Source organism: Phasianus colchicus, chromosome 4, assembly GCF_987193195.1.
Source record: "Phasianus colchicus chromosome 4, bPhaCol1.hap1.1, whole genome shotgun sequence".
NCBI classification, from domain to species: domain Eukaryota; kingdom Metazoa; phylum Chordata; class Aves; order Galliformes; family Phasianidae; genus Phasianus; species Phasianus colchicus.
In genome coordinates, this window is record NC_143439.1 from 71,020,921 (window position 1) to 71,037,466 (window position 16,546).

The 16,546-nt window shown below is 45.8% G+C and overlaps 1 protein-coding gene across 6 annotated transcripts in view; it reads left to right on the top strand.

Moving 5' to 3' along the window:
- Window positions 1-16,546, top strand: part of SFXN5 (sideroflexin 5) — a 77,157-nt gene that overhangs the window by 25,074 nt on the left and 35,537 nt on the right. For 3 of the 6 annotated variants that reach the window (XM_090139922.1, XM_031588120.2, XM_090139925.1), the window contains exons 4-9: window positions 2,469-2,495; window positions 3,250-3,304; window positions 4,403-4,428; window positions 9,404-9,457; window positions 9,872-9,928; window positions 10,796-10,861. In XM_090139922.1, the coding sequence (XP_089996048.1) occupies window positions 2,469-2,495; window positions 3,250-3,304; window positions 4,403-4,428; window positions 9,404-9,457; window positions 9,872-9,928; window positions 10,796-10,861 (285 nt within the window). Of the gene's footprint in view, window positions 1-2,468; window positions 2,496-3,249; window positions 3,305-4,402; window positions 4,429-9,403; window positions 9,458-9,871; window positions 9,929-10,795; window positions 10,866-12,483; window positions 12,572-16,546 lie in introns of all 6 variants that reach the window. The other 3 variants (XM_090139923.1, XM_090139924.1, XM_031588121.2) reach the window with 3 other exon arrangements.

Consider the following 16,546-nt stretch of genomic DNA (forward strand, 5'->3'; position numbering starts at 1 on the left):
CATAAATTGCTCACAAATCTGGAGTTGTTCCATGTGCTCGGGTGAAGATGCTCTGGATCCATGCTAGTGTAAAAGAGATCAAAATCTGGCTGCTTCCCTAAGATGGCCGGAAAGAGCATGAATGAATCCCCAGCAAAGCAGGGACATGCTCGGAAATGAGCCCCCAGCTGGCACTGCTCAGCATGCTGGAGCTGCTGAGAGCTGCTGCAGGCAGTGATGAATTAGAGGATAAAGAAGTGAAAATGAGCTGGCAGAATCTTTAGGTGACTCATCAGGTGCATCTTGTAAAGTCTCTTTCTGAGAAGTAATGAAATCGCATGTTCTAACAATATTTGCACTGCAGCGGGAAAATGCATAAATATTGGGATCAATTAATGAAATTAGATAACTTGACCAAAAAAGCCATAGCGCTGGCTCAGAAACCATCCCTCTTCCTTTTTGCTAGTCCCCATGCTTGCAGTTGGAGAGGAAAATCTTGTGGTTTGGTTTCACAGCTAAGTCAGCCAAGACGTGGTCAGGCGCAGAGTGACTTGTAGGTCCTCAAATTGGTGGGTTAGTGTCCTCACATGGCCTCCCACCCTTTGGTTTAGGGGTTGGTGAAGGCAGATCCACCTTGTGGCTGCTGACCATATAGATTGCTTTGTAACGTCGTCATCTGTAAAATGGGGAATGGCATTTTTCCTTAAAAAAGGGAGGTTATTTTTAGGAAAGAGATGGATGTGTGCATCAGCCTGTGACATTTAGGGGCTCCAGGAACTCATTGCACGTGGTGACTTTCATCACAGAGTTCCAGATCTGCAGTGAGAGCTGAATTCAGAGTGAAATAGAATCACAGAATCATTAAAGCTGGAACAGACCTCTAAGATCACCAAACCCAGCCCCATCTCATCCCCACCATGCCCGTAACCACGTCCCTCACTGCCACATCTCCATGGTTCTGGAGCACCTCCAGGGATGGTTGACCCCACATTTCCCTGGGCAGCCCATGCCAATGCATTACCACTCTTTCTGAGAACAAATTCTTCCTAATGTCCAACCTGAACCTCCCCTGAGCAACTTGAGTCCATGACCTCTTGTCCTGTTCCGTTACCTCTTGTCTTGTGGCTGCTGGTATCGGTGGGACAATTTCTGCTATTTTTAATAGAATAATTATCTTATTTCAAAAGTATTCTTATGGATTCGTATTTGAGGACGGTACTAATGCTTAGAGAAAGAAGAATGGCAGAACTGAGCTGAACTTATGCTGTAAAACTAACTAACGCGTGAATGCCTGGATCTCTGCATTGGGCAATGGAGGAGCACAAGCTCTCTGAGCAAAAGAGCTCTTGCTATCTTTGGATCCATCCACTGCAAGAGCAGATCTCGTCAGGTTAGCCTCCCCTAGGCCTGGCACTGGCACAACTGTTGTTGGAATGATTTGTCTGCTTTCTGGCGTCCTCGTTTTAAGAGGATGTTGACAAATTGGAAAGAGCTAAAAGAGCCACGAGGGTGGTTAAAAGATTGGCAAATGTGCCTGGCCAAGGAAGCAGCCAGGCTTTTAGCTCTGCTGTTCTATTTTTTCCTTTAAGTGAAGGTTAAAGGGGGATTTAGCAGCTCCAGGTAGCCGTGTGAAGAACGCCAGCAGACAGCTCTGAAGGCTGTCAGACAGAGGAGCAGCACCAGTGGCTGGGAGCCAAAGCCTGACCATGGCTGGAAGGTAGAACAGCTTTTAATAGGAAGGACAGTTTAACTGTTTGGATATTTTATGTGAGCCCTGTTTGATTTGTCCATCTCTAGAAATGTGTATGTTGATACATAAATATACATCACACATACAGCTTCTCTGCCCAGAGATGTTATGGATGCCCCATGGGGCCCCATCCATGGAGGTACTCAAAGGCAGGTTGGATGGGACCATGAATAACATCATCTGGTGCCTGTTTTAGTGGTTGACAATGCTGTCTGCATCAAGGGCTGGAACTCATTGAAGTCCCTTCCAACCCAAGCCATTCCAACCCAGGACTCTATGATTCTTCAATTCTGTGATTCTATGAAAATGGGGATTTTTGTCTTCCAGATAACCATAAGCTATGCAGTGGTAGTGGTCCCCTCCCCATCACCTCTATCTGCAACTCATGCACGCTCTTCAGCTTCTATTATTCATTGTTGCCCAAAGATCTCAGCTGTCTGAACCAGATGTGAAGTATTTTGATGCCCAATTGCAGTCAGTAAGACAATCTCTGGTTTATAAAGCTTGTGACTGCTGTTCTTTCCTGTTGTCCAATATACAAAGCATAACTTTTCCAGCCAGCATCTTGCTGGCCACTCAAATTGGAAGGAGCTCAGTCTGTAAAAGTGCTTTCAGTCGAGGACAGTACCGAAAATTTCCTGCTGCAGCCTTCAAACAGCCCCGGTGATGAATGTTTGGGGGTTGGTGTGAGACTTGGGAAAGCCTTTGCTAACTGTTATGCTCTCTTTTGTTTTTCTAGCTGTGGGGAGCTCAAAAAATAAAGCAGGTAATGTGCTTTTTTCTATGTCCTGACTGCTCGGGGCTGCTGCTTTCTCCCTTTTTGCTGAGCGATGCTGTCCTATCCATTCCTGACTGCCAGTTGCTGGTTTCCTTTATTGCAGACATGTAAATGCAGCGAGTGCTGCCACCCAAGAGTCTGAGTTTTTTTATCTTTTCATTGTATTTCTATATTTTGACATCTTCATTTTCTTCCTCCTGTCTAATCAAGAGGTTTCTTGGCCCTGGGCTTTCAGAAATAGTTTGTTAGTTTTTCTGACTGTGCCACACCTCCTCCCTTAGGCACATACTTGTGAACTTGACCTCTTTGTAATAAAAAAGAAAAAAAAGGTAAAATTGCAGCTTCATTGCTGCTCATCGGCAGAGCAGAATTAGGATTTCCATTGAATTTGGGCTTGGCCAAGGAGATACAGACACAGGGGATGAACCTGCTAGAGAATTTCATGTGGATGGATCCTTATGGTGCTGTTCACACCTGCACACTTTTTATCCCACCTCAGCCACATTCTGAAATAACATTTCTGTATTTCAGGCTAAATTTCCGTATCATCTCCTACCTTATTACTTAAGGGGATGGGAAGACAGCAATAGGAGGGGGTGTGGGACAGGAGGAGGGGATTTGGGGCAGCAGGAGGGGGTTGGGACAGCTCTTGGAAGCAGTAGAAGTGATATCCTTGCACAGCTCCAGCATTCCTATGCTGTTACTCTGCCCTCACTATGGCTGTTTGCTGATTCTTTTGCAGGCCATCATCCATCCCGACACAAACGAGACCATCTTCATGCCTTTCAGAATGTCAGGTACAGTATGTCCTAATCAAACAGTCATTAATTTTAGTAGGAATTTGTACAAAACGGAATCTTTTTTTCCTTGGTTTTTTTTTTTGTGTGTGTGTGTTGTATGCTGTAAACATTTAAACCAGTAGTCCAAGCACCCAAATCCCTTAAAAATCAAGCTGATTTGGGACCCTCAATACCTACCTGAGGTCTAGTACTTAATATTTCCCTCTCCTTTTCAAGATGATATCCTTTCTGGTATCCATTACTATAATGATGATTTTAACCCTCTAGTAAACAGCCTAACTTGAGGGTTTGAGTGCAGCTTTGGTCCTTTCCCCAAACTCTGGGAGCTGTAGGAGGGGTTGCATCCCTCTTTTATAGGAGAGTTAGGACCAACTCCATAGGATCCATTCCATCAGTAGGACCCACAGGGAGCGTCTTCACTAGATAAGGCAGCCTAAGCAGAGGGGAAAATAATGGAGCTGGTGGGTTTTGTTCTTATTCTTTGAAGAAGGTTGAATTTGAGGGTGAAGTATGGGGACAAAAAGCTCAAGACCTACTCCTCTGCTGCCTTATTCAGTATTTTTAGACAAATGTTTTGTCCTCATGGGTCATTGCCCCTTCTGACTGTGAATTGAATCCATGAGGTGTGTAATTCAGTAACACTGACAAAATGCTGAGACCTTCCGGTGGAAGTCATAGAGATGGGTTATAATTAGCACAGGAATTGGCAATCTTAGCAGAGGAAAAATGTGAAGCCTTTGATTTTTGTGGCGCTTAACAAGATTTGGGGTAAAGCCTTCTCTAGGGCAGAAAGCTCTAACTTATACCCCATTCCTGGAGGCATTCAAGGCCAGGCTGGATGTGGCTCTGGGCAGCCAGGTCTGCTGGTTGGAGACCCTGCACACAGCAGGGGGTTGGAACTGGATGATCATTGTGGTCCTTTTCAACCCAGGCCATTCTATGATTCTAGGATACCTGTGATTAAAATAGCTGCTAGGTGTGCCTTGTACCCTGAGCCCATAGCACTGTTAGATTTATTAGGTGTGATGCCTTTGCAGCCCAAAATGACGTATTAAAATGCATGAATCTCTCTTTTTTTCTTTATTTTCCTAATAGGTTACATTCCCTTTGGAACACCCATCGTAAGTATTTTAATGTCCCTCTGTGCTTTGGTTGCGAGTAACAGAAAATGCATTTTTTAACACTCACACACAATTCTCCAAGCTGCACCTTGCTGCCTTGCTGCAGATTCACACCAGCTTCACGCCTTCCCCATCATCTACCTGTGCCATGTGTGCTCCAGGCCAGCCGTCCATCCAGCAGCATCCTCCTGCTGCTTTCTGCAACATCCTTGGCTTTGTGTTTCCAGCAGGGAAAGGAAGGACTGGGAGGAGCTCACTGCCTTCTGCAGCTCATGGATCTGTCTTTGGGGGCATTTATGCCATTTGCACGTTTTGCAAGTCACTTCCCAGCCATGGCAAATGCAGGGAGCTGGAGGCCAGCGTCTCATTTCCTTGTCTTCATTAATTAAAACAGCAAGGGCTTAGTGCTGAGGGTGTTCTTCATTTGTTACTGTGAAATTTGTAAGCATTTGGGTGCTGTTGACAGCCAAAACCAGAACGAAGATAAGTCTGCATTCCTTGTCTTCAGAGCAGCAAATATTAATTAACCCCATTTTGTGAATGGGGAAACTGGGGCGCAGGGCTTTGTCCAAAACCACACAAGCTTGTGCCAGAATGCTGAGCGAATCCAGCTCAGTCCTTCTACCTCCAGCTCTTCCCTCAGCCTACCGCATCCACCTTATTATAACCATGGAAAGAACAAATTGTGCCAGGAAAGGTCAGGTTGGATATTAGGAAAAATTTCTTCTCTGAAAGAGTTGTCTGGCATTGGAGCGGGCTGCCCAGGGAGGTGGTGGAGTCACAGTCCCTAAGATATCCAAGAGCCGTGGAGATCATAGAATTTGAGTTGGAAGGGGCCTTTAAAAGTCATCTAGTCCAACTCCCGTGCAATAGATCAGGTTGTAGGTGTGGCATTTGGGGACGTGATTTGGCTGGCGTGATGGTGACGGGTTGAAGTTTGCACTCGATCATAGAGGTCTTTTCCAATGTTAATTATTTTATGATTGTATGAAAAGCTGCTCAATTTAATCTCCCTAAACCCAGTGGACTGTGGCATGATGCTTATGGAGCGGTAGCGATCCCTTCCCGAATGGTGGCAGCGGGGTGGCTGGGAGCTGAAGGCAGAAAGCAGCCCCCAGCACGGCTGTTGCTATTTGTTGTCATGTGCAGCGTGGCGGCGGTAACTCTGTATGGGGCATTTTAAAGGAAAAGGTTAAACAAAAATGAGTTAACGCTCAAATTGACAATGAAATCGGCCCCAATCCAGAGCTGTCAGAGGAGCCGAGAGCTGTCAGATGAGCCCAATTTCGCTAGCTGTAAAGGATAAACTGGAACCTCTTGTCATTTAAAAAAAAAAAAAAAAGGAAAAAAAAAAAAAAAGGAAGGGGAAAAAAAAAAAGAGAAACCAAACGTTTCAAATGTTAAAATTAAAATGTAACATTTATGCCAATCGATCTGTGAAATTTAGTGACAAAATTGGCAGCCTGCTCTAGCATAAAAACAGTTTGAGCCTTGCCTTCAGCATAGGGGGATGGGATTTCCTCAAGAGAGGCTCGGGGTGCCTGCGGCGAGCGCTCGCCTGGGATTAAAGCCTGGTGATAATAATCGTTTCTTTTCTGGATTAAGCAGCTCTGCCAAAGCCAAATCCTGTGGCTGTGTGTGCATCCCTTGGGCAGAGACTGGAGCCGGGGAGCTGCAATCTTTTGCTTCCACTTCCATCATTTCTGGGGCCATGTGCATGGTTCAACCTTCATCCACCTTTTCACCTTTCAGAGGTTTCACTCTTCCTTGCTTTGTGTTCCCAGCCAATGAGTGAGGTTTGTTGGAGCTTAGGTAATCCAGCCCAGCACCTCTGAGCACATCCTTTCCTCCAGACATATGAAAACGGGGCAAAACATTTTGTTTTTGCTGAGCTCTCATTGGGCTGGAAGAGCCAGCCGTATTGCCAGCAGATCCAGCTCGTGGGCAGGACTCATGACCTTTTTGGATCATGTTGTTTCAGGGGTTCAAGGTTTTCTGTGGTTCACAGTTTTTTGGGGTTTTCTTTTTTTGGATCTTTTGGGTTCTGTTTTTTGAGAGTTGACAGGTTTTTTTGGGTTCACAGGTTTTTTGGGGGGCTCATCATCTTTGGTATTTGCCTTCTTTTGGATCTCCTTTGAGTTCACCATGTTCTGGGTTTGTTGTGTTTTGGGCTTGTCATCCTTTAGACTCACTGTTTTTGAGTTCTTTGAACTCACCACTTTTGGGTTCATGGTCTTTTGGATTCGTGGTCTTTTGGGCACGTTGTCTTTGGAGTTCACTGTCTTTGCGTTCTCCTTCTTTAGGCTCACCACTTTTTGGGTTCGTCATCTGTGAGGTTCATTGTCTTTTGGGTTCATCGTCATTGGGGTTTGCTGTCTTTGGGTTCTCCTTCTTTGGGCTCACCACTTTTTGGGTTCATCATCTTTGGGGTTCGTTGTCTTTTGGGCTCATCATTTTTGGGCTTCGCTGTGTTTGAGTTCTTCTTTGAACTCACCACTTTTTGGGTTCATGGTTTTTTGAGTTTACTGTCTTTTGGGCACCTTGTCTTTGGAGTTTGCTGTCTTTGGGTTCTCCTTCTTTGAGCTTACCTTTTTTTTTTTTGGTTCATGGTCTTTGGGTTTGTTATCTTTTGGGTTTGCCACTTTTTGGAGCTCACCAATTTCTCAGGCTTCCCATTTTTTGTATTCACCACTGTTAAGGCTCTACACTTTATGGCTGCTTTCTAAAAGCTCCTGTATCCAAGTCCTCTGATTGCCATTTCAGACAACTCCATAACAAATGGGTGGGTGAAATTTGGAACCTCGCTCCTTTGTCCTCTGGGATGCAGATGGGGAGCTCAAGACGCCTTGTTGGGACTGGGGAACACCTGGAGCAGAGCCTCGTGTCCCTTGCAGGTGACAGGCAAATAGAGCAGGGCTCGAGGCTGCAAAATGAGAACTCAACTGCAGACATGCCGAGAGCCGACAGACGTCTGGGAAGTGCCTGCAGCCCTGGTCTGCAGCCACAAAGGGCTGTTTGCACCTGATAGGCAATTAAATTTTGTTAGTTGGTACTTTTCTAGTGTTTAGAAGCTTTTTTTTTTTTTTCCCTTTTTTTTTTTTTTTTTTTAATATATATTTTGTTTTCCTTCTTAGTTATTTTTTCCCCTGACAGTAATTAAAAGTGAAACTGTACATTTCTTGACAGACTCTTGCACATATGGAGAGTTTGCATTTAAACGTGCCTCTTTCAGTCATACAGATTTTGGGTGCTCTTTTATTTATTTATTTCCCCCTCCCTTCTCTCCCTCCCTCTCGCGCTCTGACTGCTGCTGCTGCGGGGGCCGCTTGTCTCCTTCTTCCTCCTCGAAGCTTCCCTGGTCCCCATGGGGCACTCGGTGGTTCTGGGGTGAAGATGGGGTAGCACCTGTTGAGTTCATTTGGCTCTGACCGACAGCGATGCAATTAACGACGAGATCCTCATCGTAAATGGGAGAGGCAAATTAGTGGGACTCGCACGTCTTGGCCTCCAGCCAGCGCACCGAGCGGCTGTAACTTGGAGAAAGGCTGGAGGAGGAAGAGCTGGAGGAAGGAAAAGAAAGGAAAGATGTAAATGAAAGCAGCCTCCCAACCCTATTGCCCCTTTGTTTGTTGTTATTTCTCTTTGATGTCGTCGAGCGTGGGAGTTGGCTCCTCTTCAGCTGCTGTTGCTGCAAGTGTACGGGGCTGGATTGAGCTCTCCTCATCTTGTGGCAGTGCCTCTGCTCCAATGGAGAAGTTTGCCTTCTTCTCGGCATTGGTGGGAACAGCTCTAAAGGAAGTGGTGCTGAGATGGTCTGTGAGCATGGGTGAACTTGGAGTCTTCTTGCCCAGCTGCCCCAGAGACGTTTCAGACCACGCTGATACCCGAGCAGCCCAAAAATCAACACATTTGGAATTAAAAGTTGTTCAGTCTTTATACTCTTCATGAAGATGCAAATGTGATTTTGTGCTGTGAACAGCATCTTCATAAACTATCAGAAGATATAGGGAAGAGAGAAAATGACAGTGATGTTACAAAGCCCCGCTTCTTACCCGCTTCTTACCCAGGAACTCCTGTTCCCACTCATTGGGTTTATTGCTGGGAGCCCCTTTGCTTTCCTTCCCTCTCCTCTTCTTTCTGGGTCCTTCACAACAGCTCCATGCATTGCTCCTGGCTCGGGGCAATGTGTCTGAAAGCTGCATGGAGAAAAGGATGTGGGTCACTTGGTCAACACTTGGCTGAACATGAGCCAGCAGTGTGCCCAGGTCTCAAGATACCCCAGTGAAAGTTCAAGTTGGACATTAGGGAACATTTCTTCTCCAAAAGAGCCATCAGGCACTGGAACAGGCTGCCCAAGGAGGAAGTGGAGCCCCCATCCGTGGGGGTGTTCCAGAACCATGGAGATGTGGCACTGAGGAATGTAGTTATGGGCATGGTGGGGATGGGTTGAGTTGAGGTTGGGGATCTCAGAGCTCTTTTCCAACCTTTATGCTTCTATGCTTTTTCAGTTTGTTTTTTTTTACCATTGAGGGGAACAGGCTGCCATCAAACTGGGCAGGAAGGATCCTGGCAGCATTGCATCCTCTGCAAGAGATGAATTCTCTGAAGAATTGCAGGAATGAGCCTGAATGGTATTTTGAGGCATCCCAAGGATGCTGCCAGGACCATGTGGACAGTGCATACATACGGACTCAGATCAACAGTTCTCTTCAAACAAAAGTGGTGGTTCCAAAACAGGAGCACACGTGCTTCTAGGTGGCACTCCTGTCTTCAGATGTTCAAACCTCATTGCTTTCCTGGGTGATTCTGTTCCCCCACCTGCTTGTTCCTGGTTGTGCTCTGGCCACTCACCATGAAATAAAGACCACGTATGGAGATACCTTATTAAAGGCAATAAAACTATGCTTGCTGTTTTCTTGCCTAGCAGAGCATCAACAAACCATGTGTATGTTAACACTAATCTCTTCTCTTGCAGGTTGTTGGTCTTCTTTTGCCCAACCAGACGATAGCATCCACTGTGTTTTGGCAGGTAAGACTTCATCTGCTTCCGTGTGCTGAATGGGTGGGGGATGTCGTGCAAAGGAAAGCAGCCTTGACTTGTGTCTTCAGGACAGCCCAGTGCATGCAGCTTTGTGGCACGTTAGGGGGAGATTATGGCTTTTAGCTTTAAAATCGCTTTATACCATGGCCTTAAAGTTCGTATTTAGACCTCATTGCTTATTTTCATGAACCAGTGCTTGTGCACGTGCCTATGTGTGGATGGAGTGCTGGTGAAAGCTGCATGCGTTTCTATCTCAGCTCAAAGGGTCGGTGTGTGCAAAAGCTTGTACAGAGATGTGGCAAATCACAGACAGGGTCCAAATGGAGGTGACACTCCCGTGTTTGTAGACCTGATTTTCTGCAAGGTTACATTTACATCTCTCTCTTTTTATTTCCTCTGTAGTGGTTGAATCAGAGCCACAATGCGTGCGTCAACTATGCAAACCGCAACGCGACAAAGGTGAGGAGACCCAGCATATGCGGCGTGTGCTGCATGCTAGCTCTGTTTTGACATGGAAACATAAGTCCTGTCTCTTTGCTGTTAATAGAAACTGCAGAGTAGGCACTGTGTTGAATTTGTAGCTTGGCCATTCTCCTGTAGAGACTTCCATTTCATTGTGGTTGTAAATGGCTCAAGGATCTTGAAATCACTCGAAGCTCAGGAGCAATGCTCAGTGCCTTCACACTGAGCTAGGGTGTAGTTTAATCAGTATGAAACCATTAAATTGGGTGTAAATGAGCACAAAGCAATGTCTGTTTGGGTGTTTGGATAGCAAAGGAAAGCTCCCTGGTCACCCTTCTGTATCATAAAGACGTTTGGTAGGCAGCCCAGGCATCCTGCTGACCTTCCTCTCTTCCCCTTTGTCAGTGTTGGTTCATTTCTTGTGGGGATGTGGGAGCTCACAAGAGGAATCTGAGATGGAAACCATCCAACTCACTGTGATAGCATTTCAAGGACAAATATTTGATAAGGAGAGTTTGGGGTTCACTGCATGTGTATAAGAATAGCAATGGGTTTTTTTTTCTATTTTTCCCACTTACTGAATTTCTTTCACATATTCTTTTAGCTGCTATTATTACAATTTGTGATGCCAATTAATTTTCCATCCCTTTAACCTTGTTCATGAGGTTACATCTTTCCTTGGGCTTGCCGCTGCTAGATGACAGACCGTGTGTCACAGAACAATATGACAAAATGAAACCTGTCTCTGGTTTAAAGAAAATACAAAAAAAGAAAAAGTACCCCCAAACAACAGAAACAGCTCAGTTGCATTTTAATAGCCAGAAGTTTGTTTATTGAAAATATGTTTTGTTTTTCTTTCCAAAGCCTTCTCCGACGTCCAAGTTCATCCAGGGCTACTTGGGAGCTGTCATAAGTGCTGTCTCAATAGCAGTGGGTAACGCTTTATGTATTACACTACTAAGTAACTGCTCCCTTCCAGCAGCACTGCAGTGCTTTTGAGATGTTTCTTTGAATTGCCAAGCATGTTTAGATTTTAATTGACACAGCTCAGTCTAAACAACAAGAAAATGTTTTAACCATGAGGAGTCTTTGTCCATGCATGCCCAAGCTTTTCATCAGAAGGAGACTTCTGCCACTGATTGCTTCCAGCATGTCCTGCACTGTGCTCTGCTTGGGTCTCTGTGCTGTTGCTTTGCTGCTGGGTGAACTCAAATTATCCACACATGCAGGGAGCCTACAAACAGGAGGGGAATCATCTCTTTGAAAGGGTAGATAGCATCAGGACAAGGGGAAATGGTTTGAAGTTGAGGGGGGGAAGATTGAGGTTGGATGTGAGGGGGAAGTTCTTTACAGAGAGAATGGTGAGGTGCTGGAACAGCTGCCCAGAGAGGCTGTGGATGCCCCGTCCATCCCTGGAGGTGTTCAAGGCCAGGTTGGATGGGGCCCTGGGCAGCCTGGGCTGCTGTGAAATGTGGAGGTTGGTGGCCCTGCGTGTGGCAGGGGGTTGGAGCTTCATGATCCTTGAGGTCCCTTCCAACCCGAGCCATTTTGTCATTCTGTGATTCTGCATTAAGATGCTAGTGAATTAGCCCAGTCCAGGCTGAAATGCCAAGAAGTATGTCTGTGAGGCTGCAGAGTAGCAGTGTTATAGCTGACCTGAGCAGTCAGGCTTTGAAGATAGTCCCCTGGTGGCTCAGCACCTTGAATTAAAAGAATCATAGAATCATGAAGGTTGGAAAAGACCTCTAAGATCACCAAGTCCAGTCCCAACCCATCCCACCGTGCCCACTGACCACGTCCCCAGGTACCACATCATCACGGTTCTTGAATGTCTCCAGGGACAGTGACCCACCACTCCCTGGGCAGCTGTGCCAGCACTTGATCGCTCTTTTGCAGAAGAAATCTTTCCTGATATCCAACCTTAAGGATCCTTAAAGAAAAGGTTGTTTTTCTTTTTTTACTGTGGCCCAAACTTTTGTCTCTGAAGCCTCAGATGTCCTCCTGCAGGCATTCTTTCTGCCAACAGACTGTGCCCTGGGCAGTCAGCACTCAGCCTGCCTGTGGTGGGACGGCTCTCATTCCTCCTGTGCTGATTTGCAGAGGAGCTGAAGCACTTCAGGGGACAACCAGTGGGAGAAACTCTACCTCTGAAACAACATGAAAAGCTTCCCAAAGACCTGAGGATAAAGGAATTGCATCCAACCAGCAGTGGCTTTCTGGCACTGCAGGGTGGCTGTCCCCACTGGTGGCAAGTGGGTCACTTGGCGTTGGTGATGGGAGATGCAATGGACTTCTATGGGAGGCACTTGATACCTGCAAAGAGTATTGCATGGTATGTCATAGAATCATTGAATCCTTAGAGTTGGAAGGGACCCATAAAGGTCATTTATTCCAACTGCCTTGCAATGAATACGGACATGCACAGCCAGATAGTTGTTTGTAGATCTGAGGGGTGCAGCGTTGCTTTGGGGAGGTGGCAGCTCTGCTTCCATCTGAGGGAGCAGTGAAAGGCAGCAGCTTTAAGGCTGCTTCCTCCTTCCTGATGTGTGCAGGTCTGTTGGCTTCAGTGTACGGTCAGCTGTGGTGCTTGGGGTGCACTGAAAGTGGACACTTGCAAAAAGAAGGCAAAGTCTGCACACGGTGAGTCCCTCAACAGACAAGCCCTTGGGGATCGGAGCAAGGCAGAAATCCCCTGTTGCTGGCTCAGAGCTGCCTAGAGAAAATCCTGCAGGCAGGGAATGATTTTTATGTTGTAAATATCTGGATTAATAACCAGCAGCTCCTCAAGAGGTTGTTGGTTTTGTTTTGTTTTGTTTTTTAAATGGTGATGACAAATAATTTAGCAGCAGCCTCGGGTTTCATTATGTCAGATTCTAAGGCCTCAGCCCTCATTAACCGGTCTCTGCTGTCAGTTAGCAACAAATCACCTCCCAGTGTGAGCCTATTAGGACCAGATGACCTGAAAACAAGTGCCACTGCCTCCAGTGGTCTGCTGAGACCCAGTATTAATTAAAGTGAGCCCCTTCCATGTTTGCAGTTGGCAAGCGATGCAGGGAGGAGGCTGGGGAAGCAACAGATCAGCTGGGTTGTGATGCTGCTTCCCATCGTCTTAACCCTATGCAGCATCATCTGAAGAGGGGGACAAACAAATGGCTTTCTCACGTGGATGGAAGAGCAGATTTTGGCTTTATACTTGTTGCAATTGAACTAGAAGTCTCAGCAAATCTTTACAAGTAACATTCTTTTCTCATTTGAGAGAAATGAGAAATCTCTGTTACAGAGAAGCAGCATAGATCTGGCTCTGGATCTGGGACTGTTGATGTGCAGTCCTTTGGGATGAGGAATTTTAGAGGAATTTATATATATACTATACATTAATATGGAATATATACGTATATTTTCAGTAACTTTCAGTATTTCTTTTTTTCAATATTCCTTTTCCTTCCACCTTACTGATCTGGCACCTAATCTAGTGGTTGGCAACCAGCTTGTGGCAGGGAGGTTGGAACCAGATGATCTTTGAGGTCCCTTCCAACCCAAACCATTCTGCAGTTCTTTGGTTCTACTCCCAGCCTGATTCACAGAATAGCTCTGGGCAAAGGAATCTATGCCAGAATTTTGTTTCTTCTCCAGTACAGTATTGCTTGAGACGAGGCAGAACTGACCTCAGAAGGATTAACCTTAAGATTGGTGAAGAGGAAGGAGATGGAGGAGCCAATATACCAGCTCTCCTCCACCTTTGATGTTCTTGCTTGTCATGTATGGTGTTTCCCCATCCTTTCTGTCAATGACACACTGCTCCCCATCAGAACCTGACATGAAAGAGGAAATGAAAGTATTTGTCTGAGATCAGTCATTTTTGGTACAGAAGAATAAATGGGGTTTGTCCCCATTAAAAAAAAATGGCCAGACTCCTTCCTTGAAATATGCCAGCTTATGTAACATTATAGATGGCTTTTATTAAGAGAATGTTTGGGATTGTTTGTGGGCTCAGGTCTTGTCAATACAAAGATAAATGTGTTGTTCTTGCTTAGCAACCTGAGCTAGGTTCAGAACAAAAGTAGGTGTTTTGTCTTTGGTATAAAACCGGAGCTGCAGTGGCACGTAACCACAACTGCCAACCAGGCTCTGGTTTTGTGTTGGTCTGTGTTCTTGAAACATCACAGAATCGTTAATGTTGCAAAAGACCTCTAAGATCCCCAAGTCCAACCCCAGCCCATCCCCACCATGCCCACTGACCATGTCTCTCAGTGCCACATCTCCATGTCCGACCACTCTTTTGGAGAAATTTTTCCTGATATTAAACCTGAACCTCCCCTGGTGCAACTTAAGGCCGTTCCTAAGCAGGGCATGAATGTTTTCTTTTGGTTTACCTTACTAGCTAACGTTGGGTTAAAAAAATCCGGTGATTGATAACCCATTAATAACCTCAGTGCCCAGTGCTGGTATTGATGGCTGGCCTTGGAGGCCAGGAGGGTGTTTAAAGCAGCTCTTTACGGACTGATCCACTGTACTCTTACAAGTGTTGATACAGAAAGACCACCATGCTTTCTGACCCTAAATACTGGCTTTGGACTATGAATCATCCCCCACTGTGCCCACTGAGCCTTGTCCCTCATGTTGTGTCCTTTCTGGTTGCTTGTCACTCCTCCTGTCCCTGTAGGTAGAAACAGAGTGAATGCTGCTTTGCTGGGTGCATCCAGGAGGATGGCCATGGCTATCAGCTCTGCTTCAAGGTAGGGGAATGCAGCCCACTGACCTGCTGTCAGGTCCGATGGATGGAGTTCTTCAGAACAGGGACTCAATCAGAGATGCTCCAGGATTCAAATTCCCACTACTGTAGCAAGAAATCACTTCTCTCCATTCAGACATCTTGGAGGTCATCCTAGGGCAGCTTTCTCCTTAGTGATGTTATTTCTAAGAAAACACATCTTGCTTGTTAGTAAAGAAACAGAGCAGCTTCCTGCAGAGCTGTGAGCATGAGGATGCTCCGCTGTCTGTCTGGGTTCACTTCTAAACCTGCACATTGGGAAGACCGGAGCTGGTGGATATATGGAGCTCCTCATGGAGCTCCTCACTCCTGGGAGTGCTTCCTGGGGGCTCTTGTAGTTACTGTAGGGTTTCCATTGTGCTTCCTGAGTTCTTCAAGCATGGTAATTTGTCTTGGAGATTTTGGATTTTATTTCCATAGGTTTCATAAATCATAACCCAAGTGGGGATCTCAAACCTGGTCACAATTGGTCGAGCAGAAATGTTACATAAAAAATGGAACTCCTAAGTTTATGCTGAGTTGTAAAAAAGAAGAAAAAAAAAGGTACAGGAGTCTAATCTGCAAAGCCAAGCCTAGTGTGCATCTAAGAAATCAGCTTAAAGCAGAGCTTGCTTCTAGACAAATGGATGTTGCAAAAATGGTATTTTCAGACCAAGCATGTCTTTTTCCCCATAGAAAAAGTCAGCGTCTAACAGAATCAAATTTGCTTTGTCTTGAAAACATCCATTGTAACCTAAGATATTCTCGAGCCATGGAGGATTTCAGCAGGATCTTATTTACCTTCTCCGAAGGAAGCTAAGAGGTGAAGACAATTCAAGCCTAAGATTATAGCTGTAAAACAATATTAGCATCGTGATGGCTGTGCCACAGCCAGCTTTTGGCAATAGCTGGCCTTGCAGCCCGGGCTCCCACAGCTCAGCAAACTGTATAGCTGCTGCCGTTCCCAGGGAATGTTTGCTGCAATATGCAGATTTAAAAATATTGTGACACCATGGAGTGAGAACAATGGGGGGAAAAGTACATTAATATACTGCAGCTCTGTTCTTGAAGAAAGGAAGAGACGAGAAAAGGAAGAGACGAGAAAAGAAGAGATGAGAAAGGAAAGGAAAAGAAAGGAAAGGAAAAGAAAGGAAAGGAAAAGAAAGGAAAGGAAAAGAAAGGAAAGGAAAAGAAAGGAAAGGAAAAGAAAGGAGAGAGAAGAAAAGTGAAGAGGAGAGAGAAGTGAAAAGAGAAATGAGAGAAGGGAGAAGGAAAAAGAAGGGAGAAGGAAAAAGGAAAGAGCTGTTGATGCTTGCAGACGGGATATTTATCCAAAATTAGAAGGGTCAATCTAAGGCAATAATGAGACAAATTAGAGTTGGACTGCCTCATTACCCTTAGAAAATTCACAAGATGAAAAAGAACAGGATCTTTACTTATTTTCCCAATTCAGAGTGGACAGGAGCACCTGTTGGCCTGAGTGGTCCCTTGGTGGTCCGGAGCACCCACGCTCTCCTGCTCACACCATAACTGGCCATTTGCTCTCCTCCCCATCGCGCGCTGAACTCGCGCACACACCGACACCATTTTTCGCCTCCCTCTCCAGGTGAAGGTGCCCCTGTGGATTTTTCTAATCCCAGCTCCCTCTTCCTGATAATTGTTTGTGAGCCTTGCAGAGCAGCTGCATTGACAGCCTGCGAATGGGGTGTGATGGCCGTAATCAGGTTGTGGGCCACCCACCGCCGTGGGGCTGCCGGCCACTGCGTGCGGCACGGAAAGCACGGGGCTGGAGGGAATCCAGGGAGAGCATCCAAAGGAGGGCTATGGAGATGGGAAAGGCTCTGCCCCACGGGGCAGTGGGCATG